This window comes from Cryptomeria japonica, chromosome 9, assembly GCF_030272615.1.
Source record: "Cryptomeria japonica chromosome 9, Sugi_1.0, whole genome shotgun sequence".
Taxonomy (NCBI): domain Eukaryota; kingdom Viridiplantae; phylum Streptophyta; class Pinopsida; order Cupressales; family Cupressaceae; genus Cryptomeria; species Cryptomeria japonica.
In genome coordinates, this window is record NC_081413.1 from 139,100,226 (window position 1) to 139,122,704 (window position 22,479).

At 40.1% G+C, this 22,479-nt stretch overlaps 1 protein-coding gene across 10 annotated transcripts in view; it reads left to right on the top strand.

The window, feature by feature from the left end:
- Positions 1-22,479, top strand: part of LOC131060225 (uncharacterized) — a 332,812-nt gene that overhangs the window by 123,263 nt on the left and 187,070 nt on the right. For all 10 annotated transcript variants that reach the window (XM_059211028.1, XM_059211029.1, XM_057993388.2 and 7 more), the window contains 2 exons: positions 4,952-5,011; positions 5,257-5,331. In XM_059211028.1, coding sequence (XP_059067011.1) covers positions 4,952-5,011; positions 5,257-5,331 — 135 coding nt within the window. The remainder of the gene's footprint in view (positions 1-4,951; positions 5,012-5,256; positions 5,332-22,479) is intronic.

Sequence of the window (22,479 nt, forward strand, 5' to 3'; positions counted from 1 at the left end):
GGGTTTATGGCTTGTTCTTGAATGATTGGCAATATTTATGTTTGAAAAGATAAATTTTCAAAACCCCCAAAACACACCAGGTTCAAGTAAACCACAGTCACACACAGAAAGGAAAGAAAATCAGTCATTCTGATTCCTGAGATAGGGCAGCCTATTACATGGAAATGAATCTTTTTATAGTCCACGATATTGGATAATTTGTTTTTGGTTCTACCAAAGGCTTATAGTAATATGGGAGTACCCTGTACTCCATGTAGGAGGCACCTAACTGTGCTACAAATGAGGTGTACATACTTGTTGTGACGTATTCACACATCGCCCCATTGCAAATGCGGACCCCTGCTTTTTGCTTTCTAGGGTTGTTTTCTAGGTCTTTTAGGGTTTTGTTTGTTAGCCTTTAGCTTTCGAGTGTCGCCAGGGGGATCACCTGGATAGTAGGTTCTGCTTGAGTTAGGTCAAGTTGGTGAGTGATGAAGTCTGGAAAGTCCTGATCCTGAAATTTGGCTAAGTCTGGAAAGTCCTGATCCTGAAATTTGGCTAAGTCTGGAATGTCCTGATCTTGAAATTTGACTAAGTCTGGAAAACTGAAGAATCCTCCAAAAACTAGATTTTGCAATATAGCTCCTCGAGGTCTGAAACCACTCTCAAACATCCTGAAAGTATATATGGAATATAACTTAAAGTTCTTATACTTAAATGTTATATTCCATAAAATGATCCTGACGGAGAGTTCAAATAGTCAAATTTCGCTCCTGACCCTTCCAGAGGGTCTAAAGCGATTTTCGCTCCTGACCCTTCCAAAGGGTCCAGAGCAAAAGTCTCCATAAGACATTCTAGTTTGACCCAAACTTAGAACCAACTCGTTCCCTGACATCTTTGAGGGCAAAACACTTGTTTGGATGGAAAAATGTAAAAATGAAGTCAGGATTTTGACCAAGATTAGGAATTTCGCTCCTGACCCTTCCAAAGGGTCCAGAGCGAAATTCATCATAAACTTCATTTGCCACCTTGTTTGAGCTTGAAACCTTGTTTCTAACTTGGAAAATGATCTAATTTTGCCTTGTGAAGTGTTTTGAAAGTTGAACACTGAGCAATTTGGCCTAGGATGAAGATTTCGCTCTTGACCCTTCCAAAGGGTCCAGAGCGAAAATCTTATTTGAGCTTATTTTTCACTAATTTTGGCTAAATTGTGGTGTGCAGGGTCTCTTGGAGTGAAGATTGGACATCATTTAAAGATTTGGAAGCATGCGAAATGAAGATTTTTGGACAAAATGGTGAATTTCGCTCCTGACCCTTCCAAGGGTTCCAGAGCGAAATTCCCAATAGCTCTCATGTTGCAATGAAAAAGGTCAAAGCATAGGCATGAGTGGAAGAAGAATAGCTTGTTTTTGCCTCCTGAAGAAGTTTCAACTTTGAAGAATGAAGGATTTTGCTTAAAACCTAATTTTCGCTCCTGACCCTTCTAGAGGGTCCAGAGCAAAAATCTCTATGAGGGGTATTTCTTGCCTTGTTTGGTCAAATTGAGAAGTCTAAGGCATCATGAAAGGAAGAATGAGCATATTCAAACCCTTAGGCATGTTTAGAAATCATTGAAAAGTGAAGGAATTGAGCCAAATGGTGAAATTCGCCCCTGACCCTTCCAGAGGGTCCAGGGCGAAAATTTTTCAAACACCTATTTTCCCTTGCAAAATCAAGTGAAACGTGGGTTGAACGTGAAAGGAGAAGTGTTTTTTAGCCTTGAAGGTGAATTGAAGTTGAAAGGATGGAGGAACATGCTCAAAACTTGAAAATCGCTCCTGACCCTTCCAAAGGGTCCAGAGCGAAAAACACTAAAACCATCCTTTTCTCCAAATTTTGGGCAAGGCCAAGCTTAGACATGGGTGTAAAATGACATTTGAATTGCCTTGAAGTTGGGTTGGATTGCTAAGGATGCAAATTTTGATGACAAGAGGAAAATTCGCTCCTGACCCTTCCAAAGGGTCCAGGGCGAAATTTCCAAATCCTCCTATTTTCCTTGCATTTCAAGATGAGATTTTGGTTTTCATGAATTGAAGGGGAGTAAGGCAAGATGTTTTATGCCATGGAAGTGATTTGAAGATGAAAGGATTGGAAAATAAGCCTAAAACCTAAAAATCGCTCTTGACCCTTCCAAAGGGTCTAGGGCGAAGTCATCAGGAACTTTCATTAAGCCTTAATTAAACTTCCATATTCCCAAATTTTTACCAAATTTGCCAAATTCAAGACATTTGGGAGGTTGAATTAAATTCGCATGAATTAAGGCATTTACAATTTAATTAATTAATTTCTAGGCCTTGAAATAATTGAAAAGAAATCCACCTTTGAGCTTTGGAATTAATTTAAAAATTAAAAAATTAAGTTGAGAGCTCAATATTTGTTATTTGCCTTTATTTGCCAAGTCGGGCATCCTTCAAAAGGGGGGTTTTATTTCATTTTATTTTCTTTTTGTCAAGTCGGCCTCAACAAGAATTAGGGTGAGCGCCCTATATAAGGAAGGAGTATTGTTTCAAAATTCAAATCATTCATTCATTCCTTCTTATGCGAACTTGAAGAGCATATTTGGAGGTGCGAAATTGAGCAAGTTGGAGGATAATTTCCAGATTTTGGAAGGTATTTGAAGGCGAATTTCCAGATTTCGGAGAAGCTAGTGGAAGGTGAGGCCTTTTGGAGGCTAATGGAGGCATAATTCATCCAAAGGAAGACCACAATTCAACCCTTGTCCAGCAAAATCCGGTCTTCTTTCATCATTTTCCAAGGTTTTATAGTTAGGCTTTCAAAGGAGAAGGTATGAAGAATCATTTTGAAGTTCTTATTCAAGATTTATTTTGATTTCATTGCCATTAATTTGAAAAATTAGAATTCTGGATTTGTCATGTCATTTCCAAGTTAATATCTTAAATCATTCTCTTGGAAGGTCCTAAATTCTATGCTTCAAGGTATGATGCTCAAAGACTAACTTTAATCTTTTGTGTAGGCATCAAATGGCGACCCTGGAGTCGGAAGATCAACTACTTGGCAGACCCTCATCAAAGAAGATCAAGTCAGGACAAGGACGACCTCCTCCAATCTAGCATCGACAAGGACGACCTTCTTCGGTCAAGCATCATCAGGAATAACCTGTTCCAATCCAGCATTCCAAGGCGAGGTACATCATCATCCTGCACATCAAAGACAAAAGAAGTCAGAGCAAGGGTTCGTTGAAGAAGCAGATAGTTTCAGATGAATTAATCAAAGCTAGCTTCTCAGCATCATCGAATTGGATATCTACCAAGTTGCAAGTATTAGACAAGGTGGCATCCTAGTCATCACTCTTCCAGCCAGGTTGGTCCACCTCAGCATGTGCAGATTCAATGTACCTGACTCATTAAAGGTGGCACAAACTTCGATGTACCTACCCCAGCTATCCATTGGTCGAATATTCCAGAGAAGACATGTGTCCAATTAATACAATTATTTCATTGGTCAGAATTGAGTTTGTTGTAACAAACCCTAATTAGGGTTTTCATTGTAGAATCTTGGCCATTGATCTCAAATTGATCTTATCCATTGAATTGTATTAAGGGCACTATATAAGCCCCGGCTCTTCATTTGTAAAGGCTAATAGAAAGTAGTTAGTGAATAGTGGAAAAATAGTGGGTAAATAGTTAGTGAATAGTCAGTTAATAGTATAGCAATTAGAGTAGAGTAGAGAGAGAAGGCAAAGATTGTTGCCAAGATGTTGTAAAAGACTTGTAAATCTTCATTGAAGAAATGGTGAAATCTATGGGTCGATTCAACAATTTGCATGGTCTCTATACTTCTTAGTTTTGATTTCATGTTATTAGATGAGTGGAAGAAATGTGTTTGATTGATGGGGAAATTCGTATATTCATACTACTAGCAGTTTGTTGATTGCAGACTTGCCTTGTGTAGTCAACTGGAATCATTCTTCATTGATATGCATCAGCCTGATGGTGTTTATGCCTATAGTGATGATCTGAACATTATAAAGCTTTCCTCCGAAGATCGCACTAACCTTGTGGAGATGGTCCTGGGATGTCAAAACAAGACTTAGTTAGAATTTCATCAAAGATCATTCATTGCTCCTACATTCTTAGTGTCAGAATTAGATCCTTTCCTCGACCTCGTCCTTTTTCCTTTTTTTTCAAATCTAAGCCAGTAAAATCTTGTGATTCCAGCAAAACAGACGTTTAGGTCATCAAGTGTAAGTCCCCTTGTGATTCCAGCAAAATCACATCATACCACACGTAGAGATTATCCACACGTAGAGAACCTACATACAAGAACCTTGGAGTTGCCCCGACTGATCCTTCGGCGAGATCTTTTTTGTGCCTGTTTTGATATTATATGTATGAATATGTTCATTGAGTATCCGTATCTATTTGTTGGATAATCAGGCCAGATGATGTTAGTGTGAAACATTTTTCATATCCCTATCCCCTGGTCTACTTTTAATTCCATTTTTTCAGATGTTCATCACAGTTTATTTCCTGATCTTAGTCTTATGATTCTTTGAGTAGATTGTCAATTTATTCTCCAACTGAATCAGTTCATTCCTCTTCTGAATTGGTGTCCTTTTTATATCATTTGATATATCTTGGTAAATGCAATGCACTTTCCATGTTCAAGCTCAACATTCAATTAGCTATTAAATAAAAACTCAGCTTAAAATAATATTCTGTTAAATTTCTTCTTGGCATTCTATATTTGCCTTTCGGATCTGAATAATGTTTCTTCTAATGCATTTATATATGTTGAGTTAGATATCCTTAGGTAATTCCTAGTTTGGAGGAAAACTCCACACCATTTTATAAATTTATTTATGTTTGAAATATAATTTTGTATCGTGATATCACTTGGAAACATGCCTCTAGCAATATTTTCGAACATTTCTCACAAACTCAAAAACAGTTAATGTGACTTGTTCTTGCAGGTCACAAAGACAGTATATGCGTCACCAAGTCGTGTTAACTTTCAGTTGGATTCTAAGAAGGTGATTTTGTCTTCTTAATTTATCTTCGTATGTTTTACTGCTGTAATTAGATTGACATCTGCTTATTAAACATCTAATATGTGCCTTGACTTTGTTAGCTTTCTAGTAAATCTGTATAACATTGTGTGCTGGTTCATTCTATGAGTAGGTGGATTTCTTATCTAGTTTTAGGTTTTTTCAGTCATTTATTTCTATGAAAGACATGAACAAGGAGCTAACTGCACCGCTTTCTGAAATGATTTTAGGCTGTCGAAACAATTCCAGCATACCCAGATATTTGTTTTGCTGTTGATGACTTTGACGATACATTTGATGCAGTGGTAAGATATTTTATTTGCAACAGTGTAAATTCTTGTCTGCATTGTTTGTTGATGATATAATACAAAATGCTAACTGTTTCTTAAAATATGAAATGGAGACATGCTTGATAATTTTTTGTATGCTGTGTTGCTTGTCCCAAGAATTTGCATTCTAAAAATTCTATATACATAACCAGTTACAATGGTGAACGAAACTTAATCTTCTCTTTAGTTCAAATTACAAAATCCTTTCCTAGATTTTCTGTTTTTGTTCAAACATCCAAGGCTTTCATTATTAAAAGCAATTATAACTTGACTCCTTTCTAGACTGTTTTGTTTCTTGTTTTATCTTTTTTTTGATTCATAAACAGATTCTCTTTTAGAATTTGAATAATGTTCTCCTTGTTGTACGCATACGATTTTTTTTGTGTGTGTTAAATTGAAGTCTGTTGAAGTCGGCGTTAGACCTAGTTTAGTTAGTTTTGTTTTTTCCTTATCTAAATGTTTAGTGGAATCATGGATCAAAGTTTTTTGCATCATTCATCATGGTAGAACGGAACAGTGCAGATATTCTTCAGGCTTCATCTCTATCTTCATATACTAGGTACTCGAAAACATTGGTTCCTGAAGTTTCAACCATGATATGGTCCAGCTGGCTAACATTAGAAAACAGCTCAATTCTTAGCAATCAAGGTTTCAGTTTAGTGGTAATGGAAAGGAAGGAGGGAACATTTTTCATGGCGTTTGGAGGTTATGCTGTGGAATATTCAAATGAGGTTGAAGTGTTAGTCACTATGCTATCCAAAGAAACTGAACAGAATTGCGAAAATACTCAAAAGGAAATGGTACACAGGGAGGATTCCTCATCAAGCACACATGAGCATATCCCACATGGACTTGCAGTTGTGGTGGCTAGTGGAAAGTATCCTTGCTTGTGTATCGCTATTGCAAAGCATATCTTGACGTCTTGTACAAACCTCCATAACTCTAGCCAAAGGTCCTTTTTAGAGTGTAATGTCCCCATTTTTGGAGAGAAATTAATTAATTAATTTAATTAGTTAAGTTGTCCAGATTATTGATATTTCTTATGGATAGCTTAATTAATTATTTTAATTAATAATATTAAGTTAATTATTTATAAAGTTATCAAATAAATAAAAAAAATTAAAAGATGACTTTATATTTAATTAATTTAATAAAGTGAAGTGACTTAGTTAAAAAATATATCATAAAGTCACTTAAGTGAAATAATATTATTTCTAGAAGCTTCTAGAGATGAGCTGAAAAAGTATAAAGGGAGATCTAGTTGAGTTTCTAATCAGCTTGGGATTGGATTTTGATATTGATTGGGTTTTGTGGAACCAAGGGGTTCTGCAGAATACTATCTTTGGGAATGGAAACTCCCATTGATAGCATAACTGAGGGAGTGAAAGATCTTCCGAGGGGTTGCAGCTGAGAGTGGGAGATAATTCAGTCTTCCATATTGTGCTTATTGGGATCACTACATTTTCATGGTGATTGGGATTCATGGTATTTTCAGATCATTATAGTGGCCATCCCTAGTGCATCGATTTTTCTGTGACAAGAGAGGCGATCTTATTGAAGGACAATCAGAAGTGTAAATTGTAAGCTTGCTGATCGAATTTAAGGTCTGAGACAGAATCGTATTTCCTCCTCCAAACCCACCATTTGGTTCACATCTCATCATTAAGGGATCATATCATTTCTTGGATAGCAGCAATAGCCCTGTGGCTATTAAGTGATTCATTTGCATATAGGCGGAGAAATAAGTAGGAATTGGTGGCCAAATCAGGTCTGAAGTAAAATTATATCAGACCACCATTCCCTTCGATTTTGCTCATAGACTTCTATTTTGGCAATAAATATCACCAAAGAGGACAGCGCCATACTTGAGGAGATTGGGCTATCATTTTTGGAGAAGAGATTGGGGGCTAGCAGCAGACCATTAATTATTATTAGACCATCTTTGCTACAGCAGGGGCGATTTTTGAAGACAAGTCCGATTTGCAGATTGGGGGCTACATAATCCATGATATTGCTTGCTTCTTCAACTATCAAATTAGGCGATTGTTTAGTCCTAAATGTATGGTTGGTGAATAAACAGATAACACAGTATTTCCCACACGTACCAAATATTCATGTAACAGAACCAATCATACATCACAACATAAATGACGATGATACTAATTAGACCAGAAGAATTATATCTTTATTCAAGTGTCCAGAATGTCCATACATAATCCCCCCTGCTGAGGCTCCAACCAAACAATATAAAGACCCGATGGTTGGTCAAGTTGCCAACCGTCACCAACTCCCAACTACCCGACGGGAACCTCTCGGCGACAACCTAAACATAAACACAACATAACACACTTATAAATATTATTCTTACTAACATACGTTATTTACCCCTAACATTAGCCCCCCCCAAAACGTAGTCGTCTTCCAAACGACTAAGACAATAAGAGTTGAAATATAAAACATAAACTAGGACTGAGAAGAGGGAGGAGGCGTCCTTGTAGTGGTCGGAGAAGAAAGTTGCTGTCTAGTGTGAAGTCTTAGGTTCTTTTCTGCCAGCAGCTGTCGTTCCAATGCCTCTTTACCATGTGGGCAACTTCCAACAGTTTCTTATCTTTTTGCTCCATCTGTGAGGTACCGTACTGGCACCTCACATCCCCTGCCTCATCTTTCTCCGTTGGTACCGTACTGGCACTTGGCGTACCAGTACATGTTGGTATCGTACCAGTTCTTGTTGGTAACGTACTAGTTCTTGCTGGTACCGTACCAGGTCTTGCTGGCACCGTACCAATACATGCTGGCACCGTACTAGTGCATGTTGGCACCGTACCAGTACATGCTGGCATCGTACCAGTTCCTATTGTACCAGTACATGTTGGCACCGTTCCAGTTCCTGCTGGTATCGTACTAGTTCTTGTTGGCACAGTACTAGTTCCTGCTGGCACAGTAACAGTACCTGTCGGTACCGTACCAGTTGTTGTCGTACCAGTTCATGTTGGTACTGTACCAGTACTTGTTGGAGTCCTACGAGTACCTGTTGGAGCCGTACCAGTACATGCTGAAGTTGTACCAATACCTGTTGGAACCGTACGAGTAAATGCTGAAGTTGTACCAATACCTGTTGGAACTGTACCAGTTCCTACTGACACTGTACCAGTACCTGTTGATGTTGTACCGGTACCTACTGGTACTGTACCAATGTCTTCCGTACTAGAACCTGCATATGCCGTACCCATTCCTTGCTCGGCCATTGTGTCTTTTCCTGGTACGACCTCCCCTGCCATTGTCTGGTCTACCGTACTGGTACCCTCCGTGGTTTCTGATGCAAAAAACATGGGTCCCCATTTGCAATGGGGCGATGTGTGAAAACGTCACAACATCTAGCGCCACCTTGAATAAATGTTGAAAAACATTTCAGAGATAAAGACTCAATCGACACCTAGAACCTCTGGAAAATTCATCCTAGCTCATCAAGAGATTAGAAAATGCACTCAAAGTAGAAGGAGAATCCTTAACCAGATCTAGACACTTAGTCTTTGATTACTCAGGTGTGTGCAAGTGTATTCGTTCCTCTCGACAAGACAAATATAACCTTCAGGTTCCCCTGTGATTAGCTACGTAGTTTATCTGAACTTCAAAAGCATCCTGGATAGAGCCTCGCTGCCAGTCAGACGTCCATAGTCCCGACGAAGTTATCGCCGCAAGCTCACGAACATTGCTCCATTGCCAGTCGGGCGTCTATAGCCCCGATGGAGTTACTCACATATTCCCTTTAGCCAATTTTAATATTTCCTTTTAACTCATCTCTTTTTCTTTTGATTTTTCTCATTTTTTCATCTTTTCTTTTGATATTGCTTTTCAGTTCCGTCAATTCCTTTGGCTCGTAAGCAGTGAAGCTTACTAGGGTTTGAGGATTGCGGTGGCGCTGAAGCCAGATTTTAGATTTTTCACCAATCACAGCTTTGCCTGAAAACCATAATGACTCGGAGTCTATTAATGTGTGAAGATATAGTAATCAACAGATGTCGGCATCAAGACACAGAAAATGATTCCCTTCCAAGTCAAATACAGGTCCTAATCAGATGATAAGGTTGGAGAGGAACAACCTCGGATTCCAAACACTTCATGAATAGATATCTAAGAAATGAGTCTAACATAAGATCCAAGATGTTGCCAGTGTGTGGACAACAACACAAACACCTTTCTCACAAGATGGAGGCTCCCACTCAAGACACCTAAACTAAAGCAAACCGACCGACAAACCGACCCAAAGCAAACTAAACTAAAACGCACACCAAAAGCAAACAACTAAACTACCTGAGCCACACTAGATCATGAGTCAAATGACTCAAGGCAAATTAAGAACAAGGCTCAGAAAAAACCTCTAACCTAAAAACACGAAAAGAAAACCTACTCTAAACCTATATACAAGAGTCCTAGACTCGACATGACTCAAAGAAGCAAAATATATACATGACTTTACATGATTTCTCAGGTTATGTAACAAGAGCATGGCAAACATGATGGTTCTCAACCTAGCAAATTCATCCTTAAATACAGAAAGGCAAACTCTCACCATGCACATCTCATACTCAAGCAAATTTTTACTCAAAATGATCAACTGAGGTAATTCGTTAGGACCATGATCAATCCAGATGCAAGTGGTTTTCCCAAAATCCCCATAATCAAAATCATAATAACTTTCAAGGCTAGGATTAAGGAAAGAAACAACCTGGCATGTTTCAGGCTCAGATGGCACTGTATTGTCGGAAGCGAGGTCACCAACTGCTTCAGGAGGTCGCCATAGGTGATGAACTATTCCACGAGCATCCACCACATGTTGATCTTGATTAGGAAGTTCCTCTTGAAACAAGCTCAGCGCCCCCTCGAATAGCTCAAGATTCTCTGTTTTCACTGAGACATCTTGCATAAACCAAGCATCTTCATGAAATTTTGTAAGCATATCCTCAAAAATGAGAGTCTCCTTGATAGATCGAGCTTCAAACATCTCCTCTAGTGGATCAAAGATAGTCTCAGGTGGCCTTTCTTCTTCAAGATTAGTCTCGGGAGGTCGAAGCTGATGATGGATCACATTACTCACAGTAACTTGCTTATCTAGAAAAAATTTTGGCAGTAATTCCATTTGTGTTTCCTCTACAAGTTCTTTCAATGCTTCCTCAAATATCATAATGGTGATGAAATCTTCAAGCGCCCCTTTGAATTGTTCTTCATATCTGGGCTCACTTACGATGATCTGGAGCCCTTCACTCAATATCTCAACTTGATTGTCTTCTTCAATGAGAACATTTGAAAACTCCTGCAATTCAATCTCAAGGATCTCCTTTTGTAGCATAAACGAGAATTCTTCAAGGAATGAGTCATCTTCTCCTTTAATTGCTTGTTTAACTCCTGGATCTTCCTTTATCACTGTTTGAGTATTTTCAATTGATTCTTCAACTTTTGTTTCATGGTATTCTTTTTCAGGTGCAAGGCATGGCGAGCTATCCGTTGTAATACATTGATCATCAGATGCATTTGTATCGTCAACGTACAATTGATCCTTCTCACATTCAGATGCTGGAGCAATGTCTTGTTCATAAGTTCTCCTAAATTCGGCTGCGAGATGAGCACCCCAAGATCTGTTCATAATGCGTTCTTCCTCGGACAAAGTTGGCATTCCAAACTGGTTTCTGACTTGATTGATAGCCATTTCACATACTGAGCAAGTAAATTCGGAGTGAGGTGAGTTGTGAATTCTACACCACAATGGTAGCAATATGTTTTCTAAACGCATTTCACCATCCAAAATGAGTTGACTCTCGATCATCCACATGAAGCTTAGAAGAGGATCTTTAGTCTCTGGGACACTGAAATTGCCTTCTTCTGTTTCTGGCCTTGGGACATCCCAAAAGAAGATTTTTCCCTGCGCTGCCGATTCCATCCTTGATAAGTACTTCAAGCAATGCATCTCATCATGTTCCTCTGTCTCGTGGACTCGACACTGCCCTTGTCTTGCAAACTCGGACAATCTGCGTGGATAAAGTTGTGTATCTAACCTCCACCAAAGTTCAGGAAAATCAACTTGTTGCTCTTCGTGAAACTGTTGCCGCTCCATTGAGAAATCTTTCTTTTTTGATTTTTTGATTTTTTGATTTTTTTTGGATTTTCTATTTTTCACTTTTTTTGGATTTTCTGGAATAAAAGAGATCTTGAATATCTCGGATTCAACTTGAACGTTCAACTGGTTCCAGCTTGATTCCTTCTTGCGTAAGTCCAACTGATGACCCAACGATCACCTTCCGTCGAGTGTTTGAGAAAAAGCTTTCCACTGATCTTCCTTGGATTCAAGAGTTCGTGTTCGCTGTCAGGCACTCCTAATTCAATTCTGTCGAGCGTGGAGGAGGGTAAAAAGTTCTTGACAAGATCGGACTTTCAAATGCTCAGCCCTCCTTCTAGCGCCAATTCTGTTGACGTGTATTTTGTACACCATCATACACAGAATAAAATACCTAAGGGTATCTTATCCTCTCTTGAATAAAGTCGCTAACTGCTGAAGATTCGCATGAAGGATCAGTTAGGATGACTTCAAGGTTCCTTTTGGTAGGGTCTCTACATGTGGATAAGCTCACTGTGGTATGATGTGATTTGCTGGAATCACAAGGGGACTTACATTTGGTGATTGAATTTCCGATCTACTTTGCTGGACACAGGCTCTTACTAACTTAGATTTGAAAAATGAAAAAAGGATAAGGGCGAAGAGAGGATCTAATCCTAATACTAAGAATGTAGGAGCAATGACTTGATTTTTGATGAAACTCTAACTAGGTCTTGTTTTGACATCAATGGAACATCTACACAAGGCTAGTGCAATCTTCTAAGGGAAGCTTTATGATGTTCAAATCATCACCGCAGGCATAGATACCATCCAAGTTGATGCATATCAATGAAGAGGCAACAAATTGAAATTGAGCTTAAGCTGAACGATTCCAGTTGACTACACAAGGCAAGTCTGCAATCAACAAACTGCTAGTAGTATGGATATACGAATTCCACCATTAATCAATCACATTTCCTCCATTCATCTAATCATCTACCATCTAAGATTGAAGACTCAACAAGAAACCATGCAAATTGCAAGAAACGACACACTTCACCATTACTTCAATGAAAATGGAGTTTGTTTACAATCAATGGCAACAATTTCTTGCCTTGTCCTCCTATTCTACTCTCTATCTACTAACTACTTTCAACTATTTCTATATTATCTCTCTAATTTATTGCTAATTCCTTTACAAATGAAAATGTCTGGGCTTATAGAGTGCCCACAATACAATTTGATGGCTTAGATCAATTCAAGATCAATGGCCAAGATTTTACAATGAAAACCCTAATTAGGGTTTGTTACAACCATTACATAACATTTAATGCTTGACCAATGACAAAATTGTATTGCCTGGACACATGTCCCTTCTAGAAAAATCGACCAATGGATAGCCGGGGTAGGTACATCGGAGTTTGTGCCACCTTCCATGAGTTAAGTACATTGAATCTGGCCATGCTGAGATGGACCTCACTGATTGGAGAAATAATGACTAGGACGCCACCTCATCTGACACTTGTAACTTGGTAGATATTCATCTTGATGTTGTTGACAAGCTTGCTTTAATTAATTCATCTGGAATTATTTGCTTCTTCAACGAGCCCTTTATTCTAACTCCTTGCGTCCTTGATGTGCAGGAAGATGATGTACCTCGCCTTGGAACGCTGGATTGAAAGAGTTCGCCCATGTCCTGGCTAAGACCGTCCCGGCGAAGACCGTCCTGGCGAAGACCGTCCTTGATCCGGCTTGATTTTCCTTGATGAGATCTCCATTTGATGCCTACACAACATTTCAAAATTAGTAATATGATTTAGCAATACATAACATAAATTAGAGAGCAATTTTTAGGAAACTTAATGATAAGTCCTTTAGTAATCATTTCCTAAAAACGACTGAGCTTATTGAAATTCAAAATTTCAACAATCAAAATTTAAGCTATGACGATCAACGTTCAAAATTAAAACAAGAAATCCATATCGCCATACCTCAGGAGAGAGCTAACTCTAGAATGCAAATGGGAAAAAATTGCCTAGGCAAAATTGACGTATAGATAGTCTTCAACGTGATCTCCTCTTCAAAATATCAATTTCGCCACCTTTTGAGTCTTTGACGTGGTCTTCTAATGCCTTGGCAAGTTCGCTCAAACGTTCACACCTCCTTGGATAGTACTTCACGCCACCTTTCCTTGAAATGAAAGTTCGCACCACCTTGAAGGTAATTCGCACTACTCTTTGTCTTCCTTAAATCGCACTTGAGATGATAAAATGACAATGTGAAAATAATGATCTTCACCACCCTCCTTATATAAGCGCTTACACCATCAATTCATTGAGGCCGACTTGGTAAATAAAACCATTTTTTAAATGATTTTCAATGATTTTCAATAAAATAAGAAGGCCGACCTCCTTAAATGAGCGCTTGAAATCGATTTTTATATTAATTAATTAATTAATTATTAATGCCTTGCGTTTTTATTTTTGCAAATTTCGATTTTTAAAAAAAAATAAAGGCAAAATAATTAATAAAGGCAACGCCACATTAAATGCAAGTTAAAATGGATTTTCAATTTTTATCGAACTTGGCATTTAAGAAAATTTGAATTTGTTTATTTGGCGCCAAAAATATGAAAATGGAAGGGACGTACCTCATCGCCCTGGTCCCTTGGAGAGGGACAGGAGCGATCCATGATTTTGTCTTGATTTTTGCATTTTTTTACGTCCAACTCCTTCATCTCCACGTTCAACATTGATCATTTTGATGGTCCTTCGAATTTGATTGCCTTGTGTGCGTTCATGGGTCCCTTTTGGATGTTCATCGCCCTGGTCCTTGTCCAAAGGACAGGAGCGATCTTCATTTTTTCACGTTTAATTTGCATTTTTGATCTTCGATCTTCATTGTGATATCCTCCAAACGTCATCCCTTGCCTCGCTTAACCTCGCCTTGTTTCGATTTTGGAGGAATATGAGCGCTTTTGATAGGATCGCCCTGGTCCTTGTCCAAAGGACAGGAGCGATATGAGCTTTTACCTTGATTAGCAATGTTTGGACGTTCAAAACTCTTGCATATTATCTTCAAATGATGGCTTGAACCTTGTTTATCCTTATGGAGTCTTGACTTAGCACGTACTTGAAGCAAAACGAAGGATCCAAAGCAAATCGCCCTGGTCCCTTGGAGAGGGACAGGAGCGATATGGTCCCTAAGTCCATTTTGGCGATTATTTAACGTTTGAAATCTTCATGCATCACCTTTCTATCTTTCCGTGGACCCTCTAAGACCTTGCGAAATCTTGTCCTTACGTAAATCTTGCACATAATGACCAATATATTTAACATCGCCCTGGTCCCTTCCTGAGGGACAGGAGCGAACTAGGTCCTAGGGTGCAAATCTCTTCATTATAACGACCTTTGAGTGCTTGTGCATGATGAAGACGCTCTGAAATGTCCTTTGCCACCTTGTCTTGACTTGGATCGATCTTGAACTTAGGGAGGAACGACCTTGAACTCGCATAAGAAGCAACATCACCACTGTATCGCCCTGGTCCCTTGGAGAGGGACAGGAGCGATCCTCCTTTTGTGGCCCTTATTTCACTTTGCCAGGTTCCAAGTTTATATTCAACGGACTCGTCATGCTCCACTCCATTCGTCCATGCCCTGACATTGTCTGCAACTTGGCCAAAAAAATCAATTACAACAAAAATCGCTCTGGTCCCTTCCTGAGGGACAGGAGCGAACTGGGTCTTAGCACTCTTGTGGACGTCTAAAAAATCTTCAATTTGTATTCAATGCGTTCATCTCATGTTTTCCTTTGCCTTTGTACGTAAACTTGCCTTGATTGTAGCTCGGATCTTGCCTAATGAAGGAAATCGCTCTGGTCCCTGGGAGAGGGACGAGAGCTACAAGGTACCTCGCCCTGGTCCCTTGGAGAGGGACAGGAGCGATTTAGGCATTCTAGGTCATTCTCCTTCATTTTTGCATCTCAAATTATATTCATTTGGCAAAGCATCTTCCTTTGGACCCTTTCAAATTATCAAGTCATCGAAATCTCGCAAGGACAAGGCAAAATTGAATTTATAGCTCCGGTCCTTCACTGAGGGACAGGAGCGATTTTCCTCCTGGAGGCATTTCTGTGCTCATGAAAATCTTCAATTTATATTCAATGGAAAGATATCGCCGTTCTCCATCACTTCCAACTCGAAATTTATCTGGACTCTGCAGGGGTAGTGAGATATTTGAAAACGAACTCCCGTCCTTCACTGAGGGACATGAGCGATTTTGCTCCTACAGGCCAAAATAACATGATTTTTCACATTTTAACACTTCACAAGGCGAAAACAAATCAATTCCAATGCCTAGGATCAAAAATCAAAAAAGTCAAAATTTGGTCAAAATATTCAATCGGACAAAAATTCACATTTGACTGTCAACACTTAGACAAATTTAAGCTCTGTCTTTGTTTGGCCATAGGGGCATCAAGTGCCAGGGTACGGCGCCGACTGGCCTCCCTCTCCTCTTCCTCCCTACGACTCCGTTCCTTGTACCTTCGGAGGACTTGTTGCCGCCGAAGTTCCTTTGCCGTCTCCTCCCTTCGGTCTTGGAGTGCAATCAAATTTCTGGCGAGTAACCTTGGAATACTCCCGAGCAGGTCAAAGATGGGGGTGTTGACGGTGAGTTCATCACGTACCGTGCTTTCCAAGAAGGCTCTCTCCTGAGCCTCTCGCTGCACGTACTGCGTGACCGACACGTCCCACAACTCCACCAAGTCTGCCGTCAATTGATCCTCTCGTTCCTCTTCCGTGGTACTCTCTTTGTGCATGTTGCTATCCACGACAATTAATTGCTGGTTAAATGGCCGGCCCATTAATTGCTTCCGCTTGCCGCCATAATTATCTCCAGGTTCGTTCAGGCAACGACGCCAAAATGTTTAGTCCACATGTATGGTTGGTGAATAAACAGATAACACAGTATTTCCCACACGTACCAAATATTCATGTAACAGAACAATCATACATCACAGCATAAATGACAATGATACTAATTAGACCAGAAGAATTATATCTTTATTCAAGTGTTCAAAATGTCGAAACATAATCCCCCCTGCTGAGGCTCCAACCAAACAATATAAAGATTCGACGGTTGGTCAAGTTGCCAACCGTCACCAACTCCCAACTACCCGACGGGAACCTCTCGGCGACAACCTAAACATAAACACAACATAAGGCACTTATAAATATTATTCTTACTAACATACGTTATTTACCCCTAACAGCGATCTCTTCTAGGTTCATTTGTCAAACATTGTATGTAGTATGTACTTATTTCAGATAAGTTGTAATGTTCATGGCTGTCTTGAGTCCTCAGAATTTCTGAGTAATAAGTGGGTGGAGTTTGGTCATTAGTAGTGTTATTGTAAAGACCTATTGATCATCATGTTGAATAATAAAGGAGGAATAAGGTTGCATTTCGATTATAGGATTGTCTGAGGTTTCATGCCAATTCTTTGATGTAATGTCAGATAGCTGTAGGTACATAATTGTGAGTCCTAATTGGTATAGAATACCATAAACTAGTTGCATATGCATCTTTGGCAATTATCCTATCAATTAGAAGTTACTTGTAGTTGTTCATTCATGTGAAATATGTGGTTGTTAACCTCTACAACAATCTGAAAATTCTGAGACAACATATCAGTATAACATGCAAAACATAAAACCGCATAACACGGAAATTGGACAGTCATTTGTTAGCAAATATTCCTTGTGTTTTCAGTCAATCTATTGCAAGGGATATTTCATAGAGACATCTATGGGAGCCATACCTCTGACATTGTAGTTATTTTACCACTGCGGAAGCTATTTCAGCTTGAAGATGTCATGCCCCCATCTTTGGCGTAGCAAATAAAGAGCAGAACGTTTGCACGATCAAGGATGACTGCCTCAGTATTTAGAAGTTAGAAAGCGACAAGTATAAATAGTAAAATGGTAAACATGTATATGTTCATGAAGTACCTCAGAGGATCCATAAGTCGAGCTGATAATGAAAATGTTAATAGAATTGCATCGAAGATGAGTCCAATAATTACGTAATACATCTACACCCGATCTGGGTAAGCGAGAATCCAAGACTGTCAACATAATGATCAGCATATTAAGGATATCATATCAGCATGTCATCCATGATCTTCCACCCAGCCTTCTTAAGATAATAATCAGATTTGAAATACAACAGCACACCATTGCCATATAATCATGATCGAGGAAGGAAACCGATTCATAGAGGACTATTCCTTCGATTTATCAATTCATCTCCAGTACCTCGATATATGGTAGACGAACAGTAATCTTCCATTTTTGTCAGTAATTACAAAGAATACTGCTATGATAATGATCGGTAATTAATTATGTAGAAACACGATGATAGCCAGTTTTCATCGAACTGGACACTAACGCCTTATCATATGAATTATAGAGAAATCTGATTAAAGATTGATAAGCTAACAACCTATAACTAAGAGTGCAATTAGACATTATGAAGGGTCACGACTGAGGAAAGGTTTTATCTCCTCACTGTCATAACCTTTCATGACATATTAAGAGGATATTATACCTTCACAAATGGGGGATCATAGAATTAGTATTTTATGCTTTATTCCCAAATCTGAAGAAGAATGAATTATTTAATATTCCAGGCAATAAGAGTTTGTGTTAATCACAAACATAAAGAAAATACAAAAGTGTGGATTTATAAATAACATATTTGAATAAGGATGCAGTGAACTTCTATTCAGAAGAGATGCGATTCATATGAAAGGGGATATGCACTCAGAGTCCCATGTATAAATAAAAGAATATTTGATGGGAGTATACATCATTTAAAGTTAACTGAAAGCAGCGATTAGTAATAAGTAAAAGATGTGACTAAGAAAAAGTAACTATAACTAAAGGCTATGACCATTCAAAGGGATGCCTTTCTATATAAGTCAAAAGGCGTAGGTAGAGTTTGGGCTCATAAGAAGATAAGATATAAAATGGTTAGAGTGTCTGAAGAAATGGGGGATTATCAAGGCAGCAGTGAGAATTCCATAAGTTTAGTTATGACTGGACATCAATACATCTCCAGACAACAGCGATTATAATATGCACTAATCAATATGTTAAGAGGCTACAGCAGATATATATGTGAAATACATAATCAGATTTTATTATTTTATTTCACTCGAGGAACCAGAAAACATGTATTAATTCAGCATCATTTATAACTATCTGGTGATGTGGGAGCAGATTATAAAGGAAGGAATTCCACGTGGGGGGGTCTTGATCTGACAGAGATATCAGAATTAAGGAAAAAGGACTTTAGTAGAAATTCAGATTTATTAAGTTTGCCATAGTGCTTGGGGCCCCACACAATAGTTATTCAGATTCCTATAATAAAAGAATCTTCCAACAGTATTTGCAGAAAAGGTTTTGGAGATTTCACAATTTTTGTTGTGTTTTTAGTAGCAACTCCACTAAATGAAATGGGTGCTGTTATCACAAAAGCTTGCACCCTTGCTGAGCTATCAACTCAGCAACCTTGTGAAACATGGAAACGACCCCGAAGTGTGGGACCTTGCACAAGGGGGTTGAATCTCCAGAGAAGGCCGACTTCCTTCTCAATCCAGGTGTAGGTGTTGAAGCAACTCAACACTTGAAAGCTAACTCCTAGGCCTATCCTAACGAATTGCAGAGGTAAAGGGAAGAGAGAAATGCTTGAAATCAAAGGAGGTGATGCACCAAGATAAGAGATTGTACCTCTCCCCACCCGAAATGGCACAAGGAATCAACTGAAATACCCAAGAGATGCACAAACTTCGGTTGCATGAGTGACCCAAACGCATGCATGGAGGTTAGAATTTGCTAAGTGTCAAGAGGGGAGAAGGATTCCCACAAGTCACACTCAAAAAAACAAGTTAACACAACATATATGGAGAGAAGAGCCACAAAACATACGCTTATGATGAAGGTAAGGAAACATACACAACATGCATAAATTGAAGGAAGGCAAGAAGGAAACATACGCTTGACTTCTGTACATGCAAGCAACCTAGCCATACCCGCAAAAGGCAACCCTGAGAAGGTGGATTGACTGACCTTCCAAAGTTAGAGTATGTAGACATGACATAAGTCACGACAACAAGCATGGCCCCATACCTCCCTTGATGGAAATCTTGCCAAAAACATTAAATGCACCCCTGTGGCTCCACAAAAGGAGGTGCATAAGTCACCAAAACTGTCGAAGCATTTAAAGCCTTGAGTGTCGATCACACCATCCAGAAGTGTCGCTAGTTGGAAAGAAGTTTGGGGACTTCAGAAACTGAGGTTCCCGAAGTGGGGAAGACAAGGAAAGAACTTCGGAACCTCGGGGTTCTGGAGAATTGAAAAAAAGGCTAAGGAAGAAACTTCGGAACTTCGGGGTTTCGGAGTTCTGGGAAGGAAAAAGGGAAGCAAAGGAGGAGAACTTCGGAACCTCGGGGTTTCGGAGTCCCGAAGAAAGGAAGGAAGAAGGCTAGGAGGGAACTTCGGAACCTCGGGGTTCTGGTTCTGAAGTTTTGGGGAACTTCGAAGGAGGCAAGGAAAAGGCGGAACTGAGCAAAGGAACTTCGGAACCTTGGGGTTCCGGTGAACGGAAGAGAAAGGGAAAGAAAGAGAGGGACTTCGGAAACTCGGAGTTTCGGGAAAAGAAAGGAGAGGCATCAAAGGGATAGAACTTCGAAACCTCAGGGTTCCAGATTTCTGGGGAAGGAAAACCGGAGAAGGCAAAGGGAAAGAACCTCGGAACCTCAGGGTTCTGGGGATGGAAGAAAATGCCAAGGGAGGAACTTCCTCTGGACAAGGCAACACTTCACACTTCATGATTCTTCTGCTTTCTCCTTGATCAACTATGGCAGCGCTGGTCCATGGATCGTATCTTTGATCGGTTCTTACTGATGGACCAAGGGTGTCATGAAATGACAACAGGTCCAATTGTAATACTTGGAGATAAGTAGCACCCATAAAACATATATTAATTCAGCATCATTTATAATTATCTGGTGATGTGGAAGCAGATTATAAAGGAAGGAATTCCACGTGGGGGGGTCTTGATATGACAGAGATATCAAAATTAAGGAAAAAGGACTTCAGTAGAAATTTAGATTTATTAAGCTTGCCAAAGTGCTTGGGGGCCCCACACAATAGTTATTCAGATTCCTGTAATAAAAGAATCTTCCAACAGTATTTGCAGAAAAGGTTTTGAAGATTTCACAATTTTTGTTGTGTTTTTAGCAGTAGCTCCACTAAATGGAATGGGTCCCACTTGTAATACTTGGAGATATTGGTTGTGTTTTAACTTCAGCCGCACTTGAGCTTTTACAAGGAATTTGTAGATTATTGTTTGTGATTTGAGCAATCAGCATTACTAAAGGGTCAACAAATATTTAAGAGGAGACAACTGTTTGCCCTCTCGGGTAAATAATTTAAAGCACACAGATAAAACACGTAATGCAGAATAATAATGCCATAGATATCAGATGCAATATATCAGATGTTATTCCATTCATCATTGTTTTTTTTTTTACAAGTTACATTCCGAAGTATATAAAGATACCGATGGGGTGCGAGCGCCAACCGTCACACCGCAACTGCCACCCCTCGGTTGTCAACCAACCAACACAATTACAACTTAACTAACTAGTTTTATTTCCGTGTACAATATTGCCGCCAACATCATCCCCCCCAAAACAAAAGAAGTCGTCTCCGGACGACTTAATACAAAATAGAAATGACATTAAACAGAACTGCTGACGCCAGTCGAGCCCGGAACTTATACACTGGCTGCGTCCTCGCCTGAAAACCCTTTTCTGCTACCATCCGATGCTCAAGTGCCTCTTTGACATCACAGTTCTCCTATGCCTAAACCAAACTTGTCTGCAAAACACGCTTTTTAGTCTCAACCTCTACCAACTGCTACTCGAATGATACTGTCTCCCTAGCCAATTTGTCCTCGATAGCCACCAGCGTTGCCCTCTCGGCATCCAACTCCTGGGTACGCTGAGCTAAGTCTCACGCTAGTACTGCCTCCAACCTGGTGGTCAGCTCCTCCCGAGCCCTCTCTGCATCCACCAAGGCAACCTCACGTCCAGCCGAGACCTATTCCAAGTTCCTCAAAGCATACCATTCCTGCCTGGAGGTGGCCACAACCTGCTGGCACAAAGGCTAGGAGACACCTCAAATCCTCTATCACACTCCCCAAAGGCTAAAAACTGAACTGAATAACTCCCTGGTGTCATACAACTGCGCGGACCTGCAATGCCTTCCCTCAAACTTTCTTTGTTCCCAACCTCCAAATCCGTCTCCCTCTACGGCTTATGGCTTCCCCGCCAATGCTTAGCTGCAGGCTTCTTTCTCACAGTACGGACAACCACAACACTTCCCGTGGTATTTTGTAGCTCAAAAATAAACCGGGGGTCTGGGGGCAACGCCCCCAGCGGGGTCGAGGGGCAACGCCCCCGTGGGGTCTGGGGCAGCGCCCCAGCGGGGTCGAGGGGCAGCGCCCCTCACGGAGTTCGGGGGCAGCGGCAAGGTGCTCACCGAATAATGTTTCAATCTGGTCGTCGTCTTTTTTTTTTTTTTAAATTTTCTTTTATAAATTTCCTCTTTCCCCGATGGCACCCCAGCCATACAACCTCCGTTTTTTGTTTGGCGTGGTGCGGGGTTTCCTTCTCCTTCTTTTTCCTTGCGTGGGTTGCGTGGTGCAGGGGTTTGTTTCAAGAGCGGCGTGCGGGTGTCCACCGCACAGTGGCATCCACCGCTGGTGGCCTCACCGTCGGTGTGACCACCGCACGGTGGTTCCACCTTCGGTGGTTCCACCGCTGGTGGCCCCACCATCGGTGGTCCCACCTTCGGTGGTTCCACCGCTGGTGTGGTCACCGTACGGTGGCCCCACGACTTCTTTTCTTTTTCTTTTTCCATGCCGTATGGTCACCTGGCGTACAAGTTTTGTTTTGTTTTGTTTTTT